Below are 22,217 nucleotides of genomic sequence, written 5' to 3'. Positions count from 1 at the left end.
TAGGGGCTCTTTCTGACCATGTCCAAGTAAAATAAAGGGAGAGAAATCATTCGTAAGATATGTTTTTCAATCATGAGAACACAGTAATATGTTAAACTGATGTTTCAAATTGGAACGTTCAGTGCTGTTTCCAGTTTTATTGCTTTACCCACAGAACTGAAGTGAGCATGTATTTTATGCTTCAGCTTCCCTGTGACCTTGATGTACATATAAGTAGGAGCTGTTGGAGTGGTTACAGATATGTAGATGTGGAGAAAAGACTCTTTTGTTACAAAAGATAGTTGATCAAAGCCCTTGGCTGTTAATATCTGGTGCTGCTGTGTAGTCAGAGATGCAGATCAGATTGGAGGAGAGCTGTGTTGTTCATGGTGTTGATCCTGCTCTCTGCTGGAGGTGCTGGATAGTGAAGGACATCTTTTCAGCTTCTTGAATATACTTTTTTTCATTCCTCAGTTTGAAACCTCCCCTTAATGCAGGGTTTGGGGTTAACAGTGATGTAGTTATCAAGGTGTATCTGGTGTTCCAGTCTGCTTAGAGCTTCAGTTGCTGTTTTAGACACCCTTTAGCATTTTTAGTGCTATAATGTAAAAACCAGAAAAAATACCAGTCCCACTGCTTTCCTGGGGCTGATGCTTTTACATCTGCTCTGTCACAATTGTTTCCATAACTTATGTTTCTGCTGTAAGACACAGAGGCATGGTCTGTGTTTGACTCTTCAGCTTCCCTTTGTTATGTGCTTTTACTACAGCGTGTGTTAAATTAGCCTTAATTATTTGATGTTTTGGCAAGAACTCTGCTTGGCCAGAGTTAATTAAAAGTCTCAGAACAATATGAATTCATGTTGTACTTTGTCCAGTTAGTTATCGACCACTGAGAGATGTGGTGGTTGAAATGGCCTGGCACTGCTGCAAGATTAAACTTGCCTTTCAAGTTCATTTTCATAAATAGAAAATAATGAAGCTGAGCAGTAAGTGCCTAAAAGCAGCACCAAGGTAGAGTAACAGTGTAAATTATAGGAGAGAGGGTAGCTTTTCTGAAATTCCCTCAGTGAGTTTAAACTGCTGCTAGGAACTGTCACGTTTTAACCTTATTTATCTTTAAGAGGAGACCCTGTCTTTTTCCTCTAGAGGACCTTGATCGTCATATGCAAACTTGTTATTCACATAAACTAGGCCCCAAGTGCATGGCATTGTGGTCCTTAGGTTAAAGTGTCACCTGCTGGTTTTGAAATACAACTTTTACTCATATTTAATTTCAGTTCTGAGATTCCAGACCTTTGGACACTTAGGTTGTAATGGTAATCTGTGTGTGTGTGTGAAATCTGATGAGGACTGCCCCAAATGTTCCTTGCAGTCTTTGAGGCTCACGTCTGTCTGCCTGGGTACCTTGAGCAGGTTCCTATTTTTAACCATTCTGCCATTATTTCTTTTAGCAACACAGTCATTTCCAAAGTGCTTTAATGGAAAGTGCTAATTCCATCCTCCTTCCTTTAAGAATAAACATTTCTTTTTGGTTGTACTCAGCTTTATTTTCTTTGCCTTTTTTTTTTTTTCCTTCTCCATTCTGTCTTTAATCCTGTTTGCTTCCCAGCCTTGGCATTCTTTTATCTTGCTTTTCTGTGGTTAAGAATGCTTTTAAGTGTGGGGCCTGTGCTTATGTTGGTAGGTGGCTGTTAGGCTTTGGTATTTGCTTGTGTGTGGTTTGCTGTATTTTGTGCTGAGGACATGTGGGTATATCATCAAATCACAGACTGACTTTGTTTGGAAGGAGCCTCAAAGCCCACCCATTTCCAACCCCTTGCTGTGAGCAGGGGCACCTCCTACCAGTTCAGTCTGCCCAGCACCCCATCCAGCCTGGCCTTGGGCACCTCTGGGAATGGGACACACACTTCTCTGGGCAGCTGTGCCAGGGCCTCCCTGCCCTTATAGACAGGAGTTACTGTGGTATTGAGAGATCCTGCTAGTTACAGCAACTGCATACAGAACAAATGAAAGAGATGCAGGTTTCAGCAGGAGGTTTGGTTTAACAAATGTCTGAACTGTCTTAGTAACAATTAGTATAACTGTTCTGTAAACTGGATGTCTGTACCAATTGGAGTTGAAAAGTTAATAAATCAAAAGTCCAGGCAACTTTTCTGAGTAACTTTTTAATTCTTTGGTTTGAGGAGAGATTTTTTTTTTTTTGAAGTCAGATTCATTGAACGGTTTGCATCTTGTTGAATGATATTGGTAGGCTCCGTACTACATATATGAAGTGCCTGGTCATGCCTTGATGAATGAGTAGAGAGACTTCTCTGCCATCCTGAAACGTGTCTGTTAATGGCAAGGTCTTTGTTTGCCAGGTCTAGAGCTGCAGTTTCATGTGCCAGCGTTTTTGTTATGGCAACATAAATCAGACCATCAATGGAATTTGATCAGAGCTGATTAGTTCTAAAAGCTTACGGTACCAGTTCATAAAAACATAGGTCTTCAGGCTTGCAGTTCTTGTGCTAATTAGATTTTCCTTTCAGAATTCCTTGAGGTCGGCAAAAAGCAGCCTGCCCTTGATGTTCTCTATGATGTTATGAAAAGTAAGAAACACCGAACATGGCAGAAAATCCACGAGCCGATTATGCTGAAGTACCTGGAACTCTGCGTGGATCTCCGCAAGAGTCATCTGGCAAAAGAAGGATTGTACCAGTACAAGAATATTTGCCAGCAGGTATGGCTTCTGAATATTTTGTTGTTTGCATAGTATCTGTCAGCTGACGTGATCGAAAAGTCACATCAGTCTCGAATCAGAATTCACCTCCATTTTAGATGTTTCTGCTTTTGTAGCACTTACTGTGTAGATGTTTGCTGCCTATCGCTTGGAGAAACATCTTCACGTTCTGCCTTTGATACAGGTGAACATCAAATCTTTAGAGGATGTTGTTCGAGCCTATTTAAAGTTAGCTGAAGAAAAAACAGAAGCAGCTAAGGAAGAATCCCAGCAGATGGTGCTGGACATAGAAGACTTAGATAATATTCAAACTCCAGAAAGGTAGGAGGCCTGCCTTTAAAATATAAGTGTTTCATAGCAAAGTGTCCTTACTTTCATGCTTGTATGCAGTGGCATAAAGGTTTCTAGATTTTCAGTGATTGTTGTTGGAGTATGAATGTAGAAAATACATGCTGAAAACAAAGAAGACTTCTTCAGTTGAAACTTTGTGATTCTTATGAGTAGTGCACCTTAATAGTAATTTCCTGATTTTGTTATTGAACTAAGGCTTTTGCATTGACTTATCAAGTGTGTGGTGTGGTTAGATAAGTAGTGTTAGGAAAGTTCGTATATAAAATGTTAGATTTTCTGAAGCTTAAATGTGTGGTTTTCTTTTTTATGCACTCAGTATTGTTGTATCTTAACACTTTTGTAGAAGGCAGCAGTTCTTCTAAAACACCTTGTTTGCAACAGAGATACTGGTGGAACTAGCAAACAGCTCAGGATTTTATTGATGTAATTAGGAAGAAAGTAAAGAATAAAAATGGGAGCTGACAGAGAAAGTAAAGAAGAAGACTCACCATGATTCCAAGTCAGAAGTACCTGCATAAAGGAAATGAGACTGGATGTTTTACTTGAAAGGATACCTGATGGGTGCTACATTGATGGGTTACATAGAAGATGGCTAGTGACACAGCTGTAAATTACCACGGGTATGAAAGATATAAAGGAAGGGAGGGATTGTATTTATAATCTCAGTTTTATGAGCTGATGGATGAATCACTGCATTCTGAGGGTGAGCCATAGACATGTCTGGTTGAAGGACTAGCTGAAGGAGAAGACATGGAGCTGAGGAACAGTAAGGTGTTCTTTAGCAAAATACTATGCTTCTGTTGGTTGAACAGTGAGAAATTACAGGGTGCTTTTGTAGGTGACATGTAGCAGTGTTCTATGGAGCAAATAGAAATCGTAAGGCACGCATTTCTTCTGTGTCATATGTCAACAAGAAGTAAGCTCTCTCTGGCAGCACTGCTGCTTGCTAAAAAGAACGTTTCAGCAAGTGGAAAAGTATCTGAGTAGCTAGTGATATTTGAGGCTAACAGAAGGACAGTGCACTGCTGCCTGATAAAACAGAAAAGGTGAAAATCCTAGCACTAGTTTCCTTTTGCTTGCTTGTGTGAAGGACACCACCTCCAGAACTCTTTTATTCATGGAGCTTGTACGCATCTGTCAAAATATGAAACACAGCATCAAGAAAAGGGATTCTGTCCTTTAAAGGAGGAGTCTGAAGGACAAGTTTGAAACTAAGCAGCAGTTAATGCTCAGTGGCAAGTAGCAGTTTGGTTTCCTACAGTGTGATCATAGATCTTGATTTAATAAAAAAAAATGTTAGGAAATGTGAGCAATAAAACCTTTTGTCATCTTTTTCCATTTATTTTCCTCTCTTCCATTCCCCCTGCCCCAAAACTGTAGTGTTCTTCTGAGTGCTGTAAGTGGAGAAGACACACAGGATCGTACTGACCGCCTGCTTTTGACACCATGGGTTAAATTCCTCTGGGAATCCTATAGGCAGTGTTTGGATCTTCTCCGTAATAATTCTAGAGTGGAACGCCTGTACCATGATATCGCACAGCAAGGTGGGTTGGGAAGGTGGAAACTGTAAGAGGCTCAGCACTCCTGTGTTACATACTGTAAAACTAGAAAATGAGAGGTTATTCATCTCTTACTTTTGCACTGGAGTTGAAAACACTCTCTTAAGCTTATGTATGTACATCCTTCTCTCAAAATTACAGGGATTCTTAACTGTGGAGGTTTTCTGAACACAGATCTTTTCTTGTAGGAGAATATGCAAGGAAAAGTTTATTTGGGCATACTTAGTATTACTGGTGTTGTCTTTACTTTTTCTAACTTACAAAGATTAGTTGGCAGCTTCACTTTTTTTTTTATCCAGAATGACAAATGTCTTCCATTAATGTACGGTACAGTAAAGGCTATTGTAAAAATATGATATGCTATCAGTTTTGACCCAGAAGTAACCTAGTAAAATGCTGTCCAGAATGTGATAGGAAGCAATCTAGTCTGATACTTCAGGATGTTATTCTGCAAGAAAAAAAATATTTCCAAGAATGGATGATTTCTTAAAAAGTGAAAAATGAGTGCAAAAAATTGTATTATATAACTTGGGACTCTGCTCTTTAAGAAAGAGGCTGTTGGGTTTTGAGCTCTGCACTCAAGCTGACGCTTGAGAGGAACTGGAGGATCAGAGACAAATTTTCCTGTTATCTCCAGCTTTTTGAAAGCTTAATTTAACTTGACCATTTCAGATGCCTTGGATTTTTTTTCCTTTTTTTTTTGAGGTCAAGATGGTAGTGCTTTGCACTGATCCTGATTCGTTATGCGTGCCCTTAGATTATGTCGTATTCGATATGTCTGTGGACTGTAAATGAAGATTCTTTAAATGTATCACTGTACATATCTGGCCCCCATTTAGGACTACAACCAAATCACCACCAGTTAACAGTCTTGTTTCTATTCTCCATTTGTGCAGCTTTCAAGTTCTGCCTGCAGTACACACGCAAAGCGGAGTTCCGTAAACTCTGTGATAACCTGCGAATGCATCTGGGGCAGATCCAGCGTCATCATAACCAAAGCACAGCAATCAACCTCAACAATCCTGACAGCCAGTCAATGCACCTGGAGACCAGGCTCGTGCAGCTTGACAGTGCTATTAGCATGGAGCTGTGGCAGGTATGCAGCTTCCTGTAGTCACGCTGTAGTCTGCTGCCTTCCCACGTGTGTACTGAATGCTTTATCTGATGTCCCTGGAATTGCTGTTTTTGTGTAGCATTTCAAACCAAGCTTCTGCTGGCAGTAGTTACTGGTGAAATGGTTGGAGTCCCTTAGAGTTCTGAAAGTAAGAAGTAGGCTGACATCTTCCTCTCTTATGTGTTGCATTCTCCTGAGCTACATCACTGGGAAGTGGTTGGTAAATGTTAAATCTTGTAGTTAGGCTGGGGCCACAAAACTTCCTGTCTGAAGTCTGTTAGTATCTGGCAAAGTAGTATCTTTTCAAAGCAAGTCGTTCAGAGAGGTGCTTTGCTTTTGGGATCTTAGTAATGTTAAATTTCCTAAAGAGATGGAGGTGTTGTATGTCTGAATTTGGAGTATGCTCTTTTATGCTGATTCCTCTTAGGTATGGAAGTAACTATATATAAGGTATTTGCAGGAGTATGTTTGCACATATGTATCTTTATACAGATTTCTTAATTTTAGGAAAGCTTTACCTGTTGTAATCAACAAGCATGATTCATATGAAAAAAGGTAAAAAGAGTAAATGATCCAATTGATAGAATGGTAAAAATAGGAGCACTGTTCAGTTTCTTTTCCTTGATTTGTAGATTAAAAATTGGAATAAATAAATAAATAACTCAAATTAAATGACCTTTAATTACCAGATGCTTGCATATAGAGGTGGTGGATGTGCAGGATGTCCAAATAATTTCTTTATTAAGAAAGATTTAATTACATCCAAGTGTCAAAACTGGAGATCACAGATTTCAGTGGGATGAATTATAGCCTTATAGCCATCAGTGATGGTTTATTTCTTCCCTTGCTTGGGTGGGGTTGGGAAAAAAAACTTCTAAAAGTAGCGTAATTATTTTTTCAGGAAGCTTTCAAAGCAGTGGAGGATATTCATGGGCTTTTTGCGCTGTCTAAGAAACCACCCAAACCACAGCTGATGGCAAATTACTATCACAAAGTTTCGACTGTCTTCTGGAAATCAGGAAATGCTCTTTTTCATGCATCTACACTTCACCGACTTTATCACTTATCGAGAGAAATGCGAAAGAATCTGACGCAAGAGGAGATGCAGAGGTGGGGAGAGATATTTAATGTGATCTTACATTCCATTTTTGAACTTCAGATGGTCAAAAATAAACTAAATTATATCCCAAAAGAAGGAGATGGCAAGCATGGCTGTGAGCAGCTTTGCTTAAAGTGGCCAGCACTGACTGTTGCTCCAAAAGAGAAAGAGATTTTGTAAAAAGAGAGAGGATTTTGTACAAAGCTACAGTAAAGTAAGTTATGTGAATGTCAGGTCACCTTATTTAAGCTTCCTTCTTTGTTACTGACTGGGAATCTAAATAAATTAAGAAGTATCTGGTTTTTGCTTTCATTTTTGGTTTTGAGTGGTGATAATTAACTTCACAAGGTTTCTTTACTGCCAGCATGAACTTTTCCTTAGTATATGCAAGTGTGAGTAGCCAGATGTCACGGAGTTGACTAGATCAGTCTATGCCTGTGACGGGGGCAGTAGGCCTCTGCACTCCCCCCCCACCAGAGTCCCACAAAATGAGAAGGAAGGAAGGGAGGAGAAGAGCACCAGCAAAAATCTATGGAGTAAAACTTATTTTACTATGATATTAGAATACAAGATAACACAATATAATACAATTTAATTGAAATTGAGACTAATCAGACAAGATGAGAGAGAGAGTTCCCGAGACCGAGTCAAACCTGAAAAGCTTGGAACAGCCAGGAAAGATTTTCATTATTGTGATATTTACAGAGATGGTTTGTTTATTCTCTCTGTGTGTGTGTGTGTGTATATATATACCCACATGTACACATAATGAAAACGTGTTGTCAGAATCTTTCCTCTGATTACCGAAGAGCAGTGCATGCTGTATCCTTACTGCACAGCTGTTGTCTTTCCTGTTACTACTGGTATTTTTTATAGTTTGACGATAGGAATGCTACTCATCCCTATTTGTGGATTGGCATGTATATGAAAATGAAATAAATAGTGTTCTCTGTCAGCTCATCCCTCGTGGTCATGCTTTGTCAACAGGATGTCTACTCGAGTCCTTTTGGCCACGCTCTCAATTCCTATTACTCCTGAGAGAACTGATATCGCTCGCCTCCTGGATATGGATGGCATCATTGTGGAAAAACAGCGACGTCTGGCAACTCTGTTGGGTCTGCAGGCCCCTCCTACCCGTGGTAGTCTAATTAATGACATGGTACGTCATCGTGCTTGTATGAGGAGCTCTTAAATTCTCAAGTCCTCTTCTTGATCAGTTTTCATCCCAGAAGTGCTGCACTTAGCTAAGGGATGACAGTTACAAAATGAGAGCAGCTTTATGATTAGTTGTATTACTGATATCATACTGCTAACATTTCAGGTTCACAAGAGGGGCTGTTTTCAGTTTGGATGTGAGCGTACATCCTTGTAGTGGGACTGTAGGTCTTTGTGTCTTAGAAACGATGAATATGTTGAGGATGGCACTGCAGTCTAGATACTTATCTTGTTGGTATGGTTTTTGTCTACTTTTTCATCTTGCAATATGATTAATTGATGTTATGTGCAGTTACTGTCACTGTAATTAAGAGTGTTTTATTTTAAGAAGAATCAAACTGTATTAAAAGGTACGTGTGATACCTATTTAGCTTTGGGAGTGTAAAATGCTTAAAGCATTACTATTTGTTAATATTGTATTTGCTTTAAGATATTTTGGTTATTGTTTGTTGTAGGTGAGGTTCAACGTAGTACAGTATGTTGTTCCAGAAGTGAAAGAACTCTACAACTGGCTTGAAGTTGACTTCCACCCACTCAAGTTATGTAGCCGTGTCAGCAAGGTGGGTTTTGTATTTTCATCCAGATAGTGGAAAAAATTCATTCACATCTGCAGGGTGCTCTGCAAAAATGCACTTTCTGAAATGCTTTGGGAGGTCTTGTGGATGGAAATGATGCTAAGCTTAACTTTGTTTAAAAATGAAGGAGTGAGAAAAGGTGTGCCTGCAAGTGGACTATGGGAAGGGGAAAAACGTATCGTAATCTGTCCTTACTGTTCAAATGTAATGTACTGGGACGTAGAATTGTGTGAGATCCCTTTGACTGTGTTACTGTAAAGTCTGCAATGAAAGAAGCACATCACATTCTTTTTCTTTAATAGTGGGAACAAAGATATTTGAAGTGCTAAAAAGAACTTGAAGGTAAATTAGCAGTGTGGTTAATGTTGCCAATACTGTCAGTCACCTTCATACAAAAAGTGTTAGCAATCTTCTGGTGTTCTGACCAGAAGATTGACTTTGGTAAAATAGAGTATCTGAACAGAAGTGCTATTCTTTCCTGAGCTGTAAGCCAAAAGTATTTCAGGGCCATACTTAGTACTTTAATGTTGAGGTTTTAAGGGTTGATGCAGATAAAGTAACTTTTCAGAATTTTGATAGGTACTGAACTGGGTGAAAGACCAAGCTGAGAAGGAACCGGAACTGCAGCTGTATGTTCCTCACCTGCAAAACAATACCATTCTTCGCCTTTTGCAGCAGGTATGAATAAGGAAAATGTGTGTTTGTAAGTAGATGCAATGCTTTGGAAGAGCATCAGTCTGGAAACTACGCTGAAGTAATTTTTTTCTATTAACTAGAAGGCCATTATGATTTTGGAATACTTTTTCCAGTGTATGACCCATACCTGCAAGTTTGTACATCATTTAGGTACAGCCAACTTAACTGTACTTAATGGTGGTTGAATGCAGTGGTGCAATTTTTTGCCTGGATTTTCTTTGTGTGGAGTCTATGAAGTTTTATTTCAGGTAATTCATTGTGTCTTAAAATCTTATGGAATAACATTTGGGTGTTGGCTTTTTTCCATAAACGTTTTGTAAAACGCACATTTCATTGACCTGCTTTCATTGCAAGTGATGAGCAGCGTTATTTCTGATGTGCTAAAGAAATATGTGAAGGCTAATTAGCAGCTTAGCTGTACGTAGTTACTGCTGCCAGTCTCCTTCATACAAAGAAGCCATTTAGTAATGACATTTATTCTTAGCTTACATTTGGATTCTGTACAGAAATAAAATCCTGAAGGAATATTTACAATTGTATTAATACCCATACCTGAATTTATTGATGATTTAATAGGTTACCAGCTTTTATTTCTGTCTCTGTTTAATGAGGAAAAATACCTCATGTTTGTTTTCATGTAAAGGTGGCCCAGATCTATCAAAGCATTGAATTTTCTCGCCTGGCTACCCTGGTTCCTTTTGTTGATGCTTTCCAGCTGGAACGGAGCATTGTGGATGCAGCCAGACATTGTGACTTACAAGTAAGTGCTGTCAAAAGACACTGAAATGATGTATGAATTTGTGGGTATTACACTGGATGAAGAGGAGCTGGTGGGCATTGAACACAAGGAAGGTAGTTGGTTCTGTTAGATGGAGGTAAACTGGAATGAAAATGGAAGTGGTGACATGAAAAGCTGACAGTTCCTCTTGAAGGTTGCCCTGCTGGTCAGGTTGTCTGTATCGAATGAATGACAACCTGTAGTTGAATGTTTTAAATTGGTGAAGAGATGCCAGTAGTTTTTTGTTCAGATTGTCCATTTGGGTTTTATCTTAAGCTAATTCATTCCATATGACATCACTCCTGCAGACAGACGAATTGAAACTATCTTGTTTCAAGAGATTCTTATTTCCTGTTTCACCAAAGTGGAGAAAGAGAATCTTTGAAAGTTCAGCATCTTATGGTGACTGTTTTTAAATAGAACGTGGAAATAAAGCAAGGTTCTATCCAGTGCTCTTTTTCTTTTTAATTCTTACTTAGAGCTCTTGTGGACTTGCATTGGCTATGAGTGCAGCAGCACAGAAATCATTGAAGAGCAATTAATAATACAATCTCCCCCCTCTTTTTTTCTTCTTTTTTTTGCAAAGGTTCGCCTTGACCACACCACCCGAACACTGAGTTTTGGCTCAGATTTGAACTATAGTACTAGAGAAGATGCTCCTCTGGGCCCTCAGCTACAAAGCATGCCTTCTGAGCAAATCAGAAATCAGTTGACTGCTATGTCCTCGGCTCTGGCCAAAGCTCTTGCAGTCATTAAGCCCCCTCACTTACTGGTAAGTAATTGTACATTTTCTGAAAATGCTGACAAACCCCAACGTTTCTCCTAAACATTGTATTTTGTATGGTTTAATGGTTGCACTTACTCAGCCCTGTGTTAGTTCTTGCTTGTCTGATAAGTTGCTCTTTCCAATGAACTGCTTTCAGTACCATACTGCCAGTGCTGCTGTCCCTTTTCCTCAGAAACAGTGTGTTGAGGTGCTAATATACACAAATGAATGGTAACATTAAGGCTGTTAAGGACATCTGTTAAGGACAGAGTATCCTTCTGTTGCATACTGACCTGTTCTAATAGCTCTACAGCTTTTGGTTTGGCAAAATGAGCTCGTTTGAATTTGTGACCTGGTACTTGAATATCACACCAAGAAGTCGCCGATGGCTGATCTGATGGTTAATGTGGCACTGCAAAGATCCCAGGGGACAGGGCTGGTGCTGTGGGCTAGTATTGTGTATTCTGGTGTATCTTCAAATGTGTGTTGCTCCATTTTTCAAAGTGTTGCAATGCTCTCTGATACAGCTTGTCAGTAATAATGAGCTCCATTTATATTCCTGTACTTGAAGTAGAAACTAAAGCTAAGAACTTGATATTTTTTAACAGTTTATATTTTAATTAATGTGTTCTGAAGTTAGATGTCTTTTCCTTTTTTTTTCTTCCAGACTTGTTTTTCTTACTCAAGTATATTTGTGCTTGTGAAGAAGAACAAATCATTCCTAAATGCACCCAGCTTGTCAGTGTTTGATGATAACAAAAAAAAAGTCAAGATGTACACCAAATGGAAAGCATTTTAAATGGCTGATTATATCAAGTTTAGAATATGCCATATAATAATTTAGCCACAGATGAATCCACAGAGCTAAGACTTGTTTGAAATTTTGCATGCATTTTTGAAAATGCAAGAGCCTGCTTTCTTTATTCTTTCTGGCAAAAGTGGAACCTGTAATGTGACTTGTAGTGGAATCTAAAGGCATGAACAAAAGATCCCACAACTGAAGAACTGACTTGTCTCTCACTGGCAATCACTCTCATATGACTCCAAGGTCAGCCAACCTGATGAGCTCGCATTTCAGGTTCTCCAGAGCCCTGTAGGAGCAAGGTGTAAATCACGCTGTGGGATTTCCTGCATGCTTTGATTGTGGCAAGTTTAGAACTTCACTTCTTCTAAAAAAGTGGTAAATTTAAGTGTGCTGTGTGCTTAAGAAAGAAAGATTTTTGTAGCCAATATGTTGAACTTTTCCATTTTGAGAAAAAGACTGAGGGCAAGATGTTCCTACTAAATGCTTTATCCAAATTGGAAATAAGAAGTTATGTTCCTAAAATAACTGCACAAAGTAGGGCTGTATCATGACACTTAATACTAGCTTACTTGTGTTAGCTTGAACATATAGTAGCTATTTAATAGTGCTTATTTCCATGTAAGTTTTCCCATAGGAAAGGATTTATTCAGATAAGTTGTTGGTTTAAAGGAAATAAAAAGCTTTATTTGTACATTTACAGATGGAAATGACAGGTAGTCATGACGTCAGTTTAATTATCTGAATAAGACATAAATACTAGTAATTATGCTTGTAAAATTTCAGTACATGATCAGGTTTAATACTGACCTGTGGGGTTAGGGAAGCTGTGGAACAAAGGGGTATCACTTTTTCTTTGCAATTCACATAAAAACCTCTCACTCTTTAAAGTGTTTAAAAAGAAACAATTTATTTTCAACTTTATTACAAAACCTCAAGTTTTTCGTTGTTGACTTTCTGGCACCCTCACCTGTTTTTAAGTGCAACAAAATATGGATGTTCCAATGTTTTTGTTTAATGCTCTGAAAGTGGCAGATTGCTAAAAATACCTCAGAGCTCTCTCACATTTCATGAGCAGCATGACTGAGTGCTTGCTGTGAGTCATTAGGCTGCAGTCCTTGGCTGCTTCCTGCAGTGATTAAAATGGGCAGCTCCCTCAGCTGGCACAGCCATACTTCACTTGTAGAGTGAGCATCTCTACAAAGAGCCATATAAATACTCTGGAGGAGAGTTTATGGGATGGCCAGGAGGATGCTTAAGGAGCAGTCTACATGCAATTGAGTGCTTCTTATAATTTAGTCAAAAGGACTTGATTTGGATTTTTTTTTCCTCATAAGACAGTACTTTGTGTCAATTCTGATACTTCTGTTTTACATTTGAATGTTTAAAAAACCCCTCAACATTAAAAACAAGGGAGCTTTGTTGAAATACAATACATGTATGGCTCTCCTTGCTAACGTGTAGAGAGAAACAATATTGCTTCCCTAAATAACTCTTAGATATAGGCTCCTAATTATCACTGACATCTGTGTGCAGTATTTTTGGACAAATTGGGAAAATACCATACCTAAAATAGATGTGCTGCAAAATATTGTTTATATAAGCAACTTTCAGCTCCATTTGCACGTGGTTCTGTTGAATTGACTCTGCCTTGTATGCCACGTGGATAGTGTGATTGCTGTCTTTACTACAAGAGTGGTGAGGTGCTGGAACAGCTGCCCAGAGGTTGTGGATGCCCTGTCCATCCCTGCAGGTGTTCAAGGCCAGGTTGGATGGGACCCTGGGCAGCCTGGTCTGGTATTACATGTGGAGGTTGGTGGCCCTGCATGTGGCAGGGGGGTTGGAGATTCATGATCCTTGAGGTCCCTTCCAACCCGGGCCATTCTGCGTAATTAGATTTAGCATTACGGTTGTATTTCCATCCAACTGGCAAATTAGGGAAATAAAACTAGTTCTGAGATTTCACTGAGAAGCAATTGCTACGTTTTCTGCCTTTTTGAAGAGATGCTACATACATCATTGTCTTATTCTTAATTTACATCCAGCAAGAGAAGGAAGAACAGCATCAGCTAGCAGTCACTGCCTTCTTAAAGAATTCGAGGAAGGAACATCAGCGTATTCTTGCACGCCGTCAAACTATAGAAGAAAGAAAAGAGCGCCTTGAAAGTCTGAACATTCAGCGTGAAAAAGAGGAACTGGAGCAGCGTGAAGCAGAGCTCCAGAAAGTCCGTAAAGCTGAGGAAGAGAGGCTGCGCCAGGAGGCAAAGGAAAGAGAAAAGGAACGTATCCTGCAGGAGCATGAACAGATCAAGAAGAAGACTGTTCGTGAGCGCCTGGAGCAGATTAAGAAGACTGAACTGGGAGCCAAAGCATTTAAAGACATTGATATCGAGGTAGAAAGCTTGCTATTGAAGCATTTTGTGCTTTTAAAATTGTACTGATAGGCTGCCTGAATTTCTTGCTCTTTACTGGTTTTGTACTGTGACTGGTCTTACAAACAGTCTCTTAGAAATGAGACTGCCAGTTTGGCACTTAATATTAATTTGCTGTATGGTGTAAGTGAGCCCTAATAGTGAATTTGGATGGCATCTGTTTTAACTGGAGTAAAGTCCAGCTGTTATTTTAAGCCCCTGGTTTCTCAAACAGCATCTGATCTGTGGAAGATATTCAGCTTCCATTTTGTTGTACTTGAACCATGTCTCAATCAAGAATCAGTATACAGATGTTCTAGAGAGCTTTAAAAATAAAACGCAAATTACCCCAGATGTCACGAGAGAGGGGAAAAGAAGCTGAGAATGCTTCTGAAGCAAATTTGTTTAAAAGTTAGGGGGGACTGCAGACACTTAAATGAACAAATTCACATTTGTGACAGAAATACCGTTTGCTTCATGCTGTACTGATAACTGTACTTGGCTGCAGGATCTTGAAGAATTGGATCCGGACTTCATCATGGCTAAACAAGTGGAACAGCTGGAGAAAGAGAAGAAGGAACTTCAGGAACGACTGAAGAATCAGGAGAAAAAGGTACAAAGTAATAAGGGTGCTAAGCCATGTCTGTACAGCACTTATGTTGGTGGTTGTGAATTGTGTATTCTGATATAAAATATATGGATATTTCAAAATGTTATGTATAAAGCTAGCAAAAGAAGGTGAAGGCATGATAAACCAACTGAGTTACTAGTGTTGATGGACAAATCTATTGTAATTATTCGAGTTAATTTGAAACTGGGCTCTTAAGCTATGTGCGAAATGGGTCTTAGTTGGGAAGACTTGTACTTGAAAACATCTTCAGAGAAAATTAAATGCTCAGAGAAGGGGAGGCCTTTAGAGGACCTAACTTAATTAATTGTATTAGTTCTCACTGAAGCAGAAATTCCATTGCTAGAATTCATCTAGGGTGTTGAAGACAGTCTACGTGAAACTTGCATGACTGCAAGTGTGGGGAATGTGCTGTCAGAGTAAATGAAAGTCGCCACGTGTTTTCAAGACCGAAACAGAGTTTATGTGATCCCATTGGCAATTCTGTTCGCTTAAAGCCAACATGGTGTTTGAAAGTTGCAAGTGCTTTCTCATGAGGGGGAGCAGAGAGAGAGAAGCTGTGCTTTCTGGACACTAATGAGGGGATGCAAGGCAGTGTTACAGCTTCATCAGGGAAGATCAGGTTGCATATTGAGAAAAGATTCTTCATTGAGGGGGCGGTCAAGCACTAGAATGGGCTCCCAAGGAAGTTAAGTGCAACTCAAAAAAACCTATTTACAGAGTTCTTCACCAAAGGCTTTAAAGAAAGCTTAGCAGTTATGGCATGAAACTAAGTCTTTAACTGAAGTTCAGTTTAGATGTATTTTGTGTTGGAAAAGTAAGAAATAAAATCAACCCATCTTTAGCTTTACATCTTAAATGATTGTCTCCAGACTGAACATCAGCTGTCAGTAGAGAAATCTTGGTTGTGCATCTCAAGTATCGTGTCCAGTTCCAGTCCCTTTATCTCAGGAAGAATGTAGGTGAAGTGGAAATTTGAGATGAGAAAAGCAGGCGTTGTTAATGGTATGGATTGGCTTCTGCCTGAGAAATTACTTTGTAAATTAGTACCACTATGTCTCAGAGATTTCTGGAGAAAGCATATAGTAGCAGACTGCCTGTGTGTAGGTACAGGTGGGGCCTTCATTCTGTGAGCTGTCGATCCAAGGATTTCTTTCCAAAATATGCTGTGTATAAAAAGCTTCTTTGAGTTCAACAGGACAAGAGGAGAAATGTACTGCCTGCTGAATGGAAGGGAACAAATTGTCTCAGGAAATCCTTGGAGCTGAGAGTTGTTGATGATGGGAGACTGTTAGGAAAAGCATGGACTGTGTTGTTTGCTTGGAATGCGCTTAGGTGCTGATGATAGAGTCAGATGTTTGTTTAGGTGGGGCTTTGATCCTCATGGCTATATGATAATGATACCTATATTGGAGAAATTGGGATTTCTTCTGGAGATGTTGAAGAGTGTGTGTTCCACATTTGGTCTTTGCATTACGACATTCTGAGGTTGTGTTGTCTTTATTTAGATCGACTATTTTGAACGAGCAAAGCGCTTAGAAGAAATTCCTTTAATAAAAACTGCCTACGAGGAGCAAAGAGTGCGTGATATGGAGCTGTGGGAGCAGCAGGAGGAGGAGAGGGTAAGAACTTCTATTCAGGTGATAAAATCCGTCAGCTGTGAATGAAAAATAGCAGTTCTGCACTGTTTTTTTTTTTCTTCCCCTGGCTTCACTTGGGAAAAGAAGGGAAAAAATGGGTCTAAAAAATTGTTTAAATTTTCTATTTTTATTGTGCAGTTACACAGCAATATCTTTTGACCTGGATCTGAAAGAAGATGTAATTTGAGTAGCAGCTGAGGTAGAACAAATGCAAATATGCAGTGAGCTTTTCTTTGATGTTATTTTTTATATTATCTCTTTAGATCACTACTTTGCAGCTGGAGCGTGAGAAAGCCCTTGAGCATAAGAACAGGCTCTCGAGGATGTTGGAGGACAGAGATTTATTTGAAGCCAGACTCAAAGCATTGCGGCGGACGGTTTATGAGGTACGCGAGAGATGATATTGAAATAGAATATTTCTGTGAAGTAAGGAAGTCAACTCGTGGCTCGGTGATTCTTCCTGAAAATTGCAAATTAGAATCTACAAAATGATGAGATCATTTATTTACTGCTTTGATTAAAAAGAGATATTCCTGCAGCCATTCCTGGGTATTACCACTTAAAATTTTTGTCAACTTCTGTAACAGCTTATGGAAAATAAGCACCTGAAAATACCTTTTTCCTTAATACGATTAATAAGAGATCATTGTAGCATATGAGAAGCTAGCTATATCTTTAGAAATACTTGAATTTGCTGTGATGATGGCATATATTAAATTGAGACAGGGAGGTTTAGGTTAGATATTAGGAGGAAGTTTTTCACACAGGGTGGTGAGGCATTGGAACAGGTTGCCCAAGGAGGCTGTGGATGCCCCATCCCCAGAGGCATTCAAGGCCAGGCTGGATGTGGCTCTGGGCAGCCTGGTCTGCTGGTTGGCGACCTGCACACAGCAGGGGGTTGGAACCAGATGGTCATTGTGGTCCTTCTCAACCCAGTCCATTCTATGATATTGAAAATAATCCTTAAGCTGAGAAATCTGATGAAATATGTAGAAATACACAGAAATACTTGTCTGTTTATTATCTTTTCCTTTGAATCTGGAAATTACTTTGATAGTATTTGGTGCTGCAAGTTGCATTTTGTTTGCCAAATTTGTTGACAAGTTAGACCAAGAGGGCAGGGAAAAAACCATGCTGGATTCTCTGCTATAAGTATGGGTAGTTTAGGGAGGTCAGCAACTGGGTAATTTACGTTCCAGAAGCAGCAAATAGAGGACTAAAATTGTGATTGTTGTGTGTCTTAGGAGTATATTCACTTCTATCAAATTTGCTGCAGAAGAAGGTTAAAATGGTAAACAGAAACATAGTTGATTTTTAGCTGAGCAAATTTAATGTAGTGCTGTTGGTTGGTGTTTCTCTGCAGCTTTATTTAGCAACTTGTGTTTGTGTTCAGCTCTTTAATGTTTAAGTTCTGGTAGATTCAAGTGTGTTTTTTTGTGTTTCAGGATAAACTCAAGCAGTTCCAGGAAAGGTTAGCAGAAGAGAGGCGCAACCGTTTGGAGGAACGCAAGAAGCAACGCAAAGAAGAAAGACGCATTACTTATTACAGAGAGAAGGAGGAGGAGGAGCAAAGGTTACGAGAAGAACAACTGCTTAAAGGTATAATTGAGAATGTGATTGCTGCTTGCATGAAGTGTTTTTGTATCTGAGTTCTTAATCATGCAATATTAAAAGAAAGAAGAATAATACAGAAGTCCTTAGTATCATACTTACAGCACTACTAGCTGATCTTGTCTTTGACCTTTTCTAAAAAGGAAATCCTCTACTATACTTGATGTATATTGATCTTTTGGCTGGCACATACATACTTTCTCCTCATCTTAGCTAGCAGCTTTTGTTCAAGGTGTCAGGTTAATGAATGTGTCAAAGATTCTTTTCCTATTACTTTGGAATTAGAATGCTTCCAGAAAAGCTATTCTGTGGTTAAGCATGTTCAGTGAAACGCTTAGTTGGATGGAGATATATATATAAGAAGCCAAAGGAGGAGGACTGTATTTCTGTACATCCTCTCTGTGTACAGCAAAGTAGTGTAATTGTGAATGTGTTCTATTTATTTACTCAACTCTGCAGAGCGTGAGGAGAAGGAGCGCATCGAGCGTGAGAAACGTGAGCAGGAGCAGCGGGAATACCAGGAGCGTGTCAAGAAGCTGGAAGAGCTAGAGAAGAAGAAACGTCAAAGAGAAATGGAGATAGAAGAAAGAGAGCGTCGTAGAGAAGAAGAACGGAGAGGTCTGGATGATCCATTTTCAAGAAAGGTTGGTAAAGACTTACAGGTTTGATTTTCATTTCTGCGGATTATTTGGAAAAAGTTGACAGTTGATGGTAAAATAAGTGGTTTAAATCATTCAGTAATAGTGTGTCTAGTTTAATAGTGGAATTACTAATGTCACTTATTTTCAGCTCTCTATCAGGAGCTTCAATCTGTAGTTTTGTTGTAAAGTTGAGCAAAGGTCACCAGGCTGTTCAGAAACTAAATGTATAAAGATTAAAAGGAATATTGAATATAAATTAACACAAAACAGGAGGGCTATGTTTGGAGCATGTATAATGACTCAGCAAGTCACAGATCAGAGTAGCTATTGGAGGAAAATTCCAGTCTAAACATAAAAGTCTGGCTTTCTATTGTGTAAGAATTACGCAGTGAAGTGAAAACAAGGTGTGTGTAGCTTCCTTTTGGCAGGTGTAGGTATTGGGGAATATCATTGTACCAACCCATCAGGAAACCAAGCAAAACTTATTTCATAAATAAGATGCTTATGATTTTATAAATGTAACAAGCCTGAACTCCTACTCCTTCAAACCTTAACAATAAGAGAACTTGGATTAAATTCCATCCACCTTAGCCATTGTCCTTGTTTAAAGAATGCTTCACTGCACTGGTATTTTTCCACGTAAGAAGTATTCTTAGCCACAGGCACTTGACTGTATGGAAAAACTGACATGGCCTCTAAGAAAGATACCCATACCACATGAAAAATGCCATTTGCAGGTTTGGAATTCTTTCTTTGTTCATTCTTGTTTCTTGGGATCCTTTATACAAGAAGACTATAAAAAATATTTAAATAGGTACTTAGAGTAGTGGATGTGTGAGATCTAGCCTGACCTGATTATTTCTCTATATAGCAGTGTAAACTTTGCCAAATTAAAACACTTTCAAAAGATTAGTATCAAACGTTTTGTAAATATGTCTGATTATGTGAAATCAGTTATTTTATGTGGCTTATCTAACTGGATTCTTATGGTTGCATTCAGGAATAAATGACTGCATTAGAAGTAGTGGAGTTTGGTTTTGTACAGCAGTTGGGAAAGACATGTCACCTTTATTTAAAAAAAAAACAAAAAGGAATAATTGTTGCTCTGCCCACTTCCTAAGCAACACGGATGAATTAAAATACCTTCACTGTTTTGTGCCTTAAGGTCTCATGTTAAGTGCTGTGTAAACCCAGAATGAAATGGTCTGTGCTGCAGAGAGCTTATGATTTATGCAGTCACATTTTCTGATCTGGTTAGAAAGATTCTGTATTCACTCCTAATACTGTTACGCAGTAGGAAAGTGAAATTTTTAGAACATCTTTGTGTGTTAATTCTCTTCCTGTTGTTAACACACTAAAATGCTTATGAATAAATGTACTAACTCTCTGTGTATCCTCCTACCATGTTAGTAAAGTGTGTGGCACAAAGGGATCCTGATGTTCTTAATCTGCCATGAGCAGTAAAGTTCAGTTATTCAATCTCTTGGCAGTTCAGTATTCTCTACAGTGGAACAAGTGATTTTTTTAAAGGCATGTTATGCTGTGGAAGGCATAATTTACATGCTGGAAATCTTTATTTTTAAGTATTCAAGAGGATGTTCCTACTTCCCTTTGACATACAGGAGTCTCGTTGGGGTGACAGAGGAGAGTCTGAAAGCTCCTGGAGAAGAGGTGGTGAGACGGAATCTGAATGGCGACGAGCACCAGTGGAAAGGTGATGATTGGGCTCAGTATGTGTGGGCTCTTTCTTTAAAGCTGCACTAACAGTAATCCCTCAGGCCTTTACATTTCTCTAAGTTACCTTCTAATTTCTTTTAAGAATCTCAAAATGAGAGATTTTGTCCCACAGCTGCATTCAGATGTTCTTTTTCTATTTAGGTTAGATATGTGAAGGCTGGCTTAGGCCTTCTACATCTGATAATCTTAATTACATCGGTTCTAAGTAATGATTTTCTGACCCGCTCAAACATTGATGGCAATTGCATAAGTACAGACTGGGGAAGGATGATGAACAGATGCAGAGTTCCTAGCGATTTGAGATTTTCCATTTAGGAAACTGACAATAACTGTGAGAGAGAAAGTCAAAGCTGAGTGTCTTGAAAGCTATTCAAGTCCCAGAAGAGCTCACAGAGCAGAGAATGTGTGCTGTAAACTGGAAGTTAAGTTCTGAAAGACTGCAGAAGAAAGGGGAAGGATTTCTGTAGGAAGAATGTTCTGATGGTACTTTGCACTTTTATTTTAAAAGTGGTTGATCACATCTATACTTTCAGATGTTTGGGATATATTCAGTAATAATGACAACTGTTTGTATAGTTGTAGCAAGTAGGATCTTTAAAACCTGTCCATTCCTCTGTTCACACAGGATGCATTGTGCTTAAAATATTTCTGAAGAAACATGTCTAGTTGTTCTTAGAAGTCTGTGTTCATGGAAATACCTCTACTTGTTCTAATTGGCAGTATGTTTTACTGCTTAATTACCCTTACAAATAGATATTTATAAATGTCTAACCTTAATTTCCAGTGCAGCAATTTAAATCCATTACAGCTTACTCTGACTGTGGAAGCAAATCAGTTTACTGTCTCCCTCTAGTAATTTCTTCTAACATAGTGGAATGAGATCTCTTGATGAAGTGAGTAGTGTCTTAAGCTCTCTTTAAAAACTGTGTTGCTCTTCTTGATAGCGATCCACTTTCTCTTGAATTGCAACATAAAAAATTGCATGAAACTCTCAAGTGAAGCATTTTATTTACGTATTGCAGAAGTGTTTAATGCATCTGTTTATATGCTTCAGATTTAATGCATTAGCTTGCAGCTAAAAAATTTCTGGCAGGCATTGATTTCTCATGGAGCAGGTCTGACATGCTTGTATAATTAGGACACAAATCCACGCAGTTACAGAGCAGCTGATTGTCTTGTGCAGCAGTCCCCAGAGTACAGGATTCCAGGTGCTCAGCGAATTCCAGTGCTCTAAATCTTTTCCTTACCGTGGCTCCTTTGGGCATTAAGCCAAATGCTGTCTCCAGGGAAGTGACAAGGCAGAAGGCTCTAACTACTGTTCAGTAATGTCTGATCCTTTCAGTGTTGCACAGCTAAGCATATTCTAAAGATGAACTGGTGACACAATAGCCCAGTGAAAACTCTAACCAGTGCTTTTTATCCCTCCTACAACCTTGTGAGGAAAATCACTGTAAGTCTTAGTCTGCCAGAGCCTGCCCCCTGCTTGCAGTTGGGCAGCAGTAGTTGTCCTGCTGTACCCAGTTGTGTGTGCTTGTCAGTGAGAGCATCACCAATCTGTTGAGTGAAAACAGGGATGGGATTTTAGGGTTGGTGTGTTTGTGAAGCTAAGGGATATTTCATGACCATGGTTTTTATTTTTAACGAGTTCTTTGAGATACAGAGTTTGTCACGTTAAGCTTGATGTAGAAGCAAAACACCTTATCTGTTTTATTGCAGTAGGTGACCAGAGGAGACTACTAAGCAGCTGTGATGTTTCAAAGGATAAAAAACTGTTCAATATTTAGTGAATCTGTAGGGGAGATTCACTACCACTTTCATGTAGCACTCAGGGCAATTAGACCCCATGCATCTGAAAACTGCAAGCTCTGTAAAAGTACTTGCAAGCATGCATCAG

At 39.0% G+C, this 22,217-nt stretch overlaps 2 protein-coding genes and 2 non-coding genes across 4 annotated transcripts in view; 3 read left to right on the top strand and 1 right to left on the bottom strand.

Annotated features, from left to right (window-relative positions):
* Nucleotides 1-22,217, bottom strand: part of INPP5F (inositol polyphosphate-5-phosphatase F) — a 949,391-nt gene that overhangs the window by 359,139 nt on the left and 568,035 nt on the right. The window lies entirely within an intron of this gene.
* EIF3A (eukaryotic translation initiation factor 3 subunit A) overlaps nucleotides 1-22,217 on the top strand; it is a 28,793-nt gene that overhangs the window by 1,493 nt on the left and 5,083 nt on the right. Inside the window, exons 2-18 of the mRNA XM_048944050.1 lie at nucleotides 2,510-2,700; nucleotides 2,885-3,021; nucleotides 4,432-4,595; nucleotides 5,507-5,706; nucleotides 6,626-6,834; nucleotides 7,811-7,982; nucleotides 8,494-8,598; nucleotides 9,193-9,291; nucleotides 9,953-10,069; nucleotides 10,674-10,859; nucleotides 13,701-14,048; nucleotides 14,575-14,679; nucleotides 16,203-16,316; nucleotides 16,598-16,720; nucleotides 17,780-17,933; nucleotides 18,405-18,589; nucleotides 20,209-20,300. Coding sequence (XP_048800007.1) covers nucleotides 2,510-2,700; nucleotides 2,885-3,021; nucleotides 4,432-4,595; nucleotides 5,507-5,706; nucleotides 6,626-6,834; nucleotides 7,811-7,982; nucleotides 8,494-8,598; nucleotides 9,193-9,291; nucleotides 9,953-10,069; nucleotides 10,674-10,859; nucleotides 13,701-14,048; nucleotides 14,575-14,679; nucleotides 16,203-16,316; nucleotides 16,598-16,720; nucleotides 17,780-17,933; nucleotides 18,405-18,589; nucleotides 20,209-20,300 — 2,701 coding nt within the window. The remainder of the gene's footprint in view (nucleotides 1-2,509; nucleotides 2,701-2,884; nucleotides 3,022-4,431; nucleotides 4,596-5,506; nucleotides 5,707-6,625; nucleotides 6,835-7,810; nucleotides 7,983-8,493; nucleotides 8,599-9,192; nucleotides 9,292-9,952; nucleotides 10,070-10,673; nucleotides 10,860-13,700; nucleotides 14,049-14,574; nucleotides 14,680-16,202; nucleotides 16,317-16,597; nucleotides 16,721-17,779; nucleotides 17,934-18,404; nucleotides 18,590-20,208; nucleotides 20,301-22,217) is intronic.
* Nucleotides 8,887-9,010, top strand: LOC125694278 (small nucleolar RNA SNORA19). The gene has a single exon (XR_007377486.1). It is a non-coding gene; the product is annotated as a small nucleolar RNA SNORA19 (small nucleolar RNA).
* Nucleotides 9,631-9,763, top strand: LOC125694277 (small nucleolar RNA SNORA19). Its single transcript, XR_007377485.1, has one exon. It is a non-coding gene; the product is annotated as a small nucleolar RNA SNORA19 (small nucleolar RNA).

Source organism: Lagopus muta, chromosome 5, assembly GCF_023343835.1.
Source record: "Lagopus muta isolate bLagMut1 chromosome 5, bLagMut1 primary, whole genome shotgun sequence".
Taxonomy (NCBI): domain Eukaryota; kingdom Metazoa; phylum Chordata; class Aves; order Galliformes; family Phasianidae; genus Lagopus; species Lagopus muta.
This window is presented reverse-complemented; position numbering and strand designations above follow the sequence as displayed.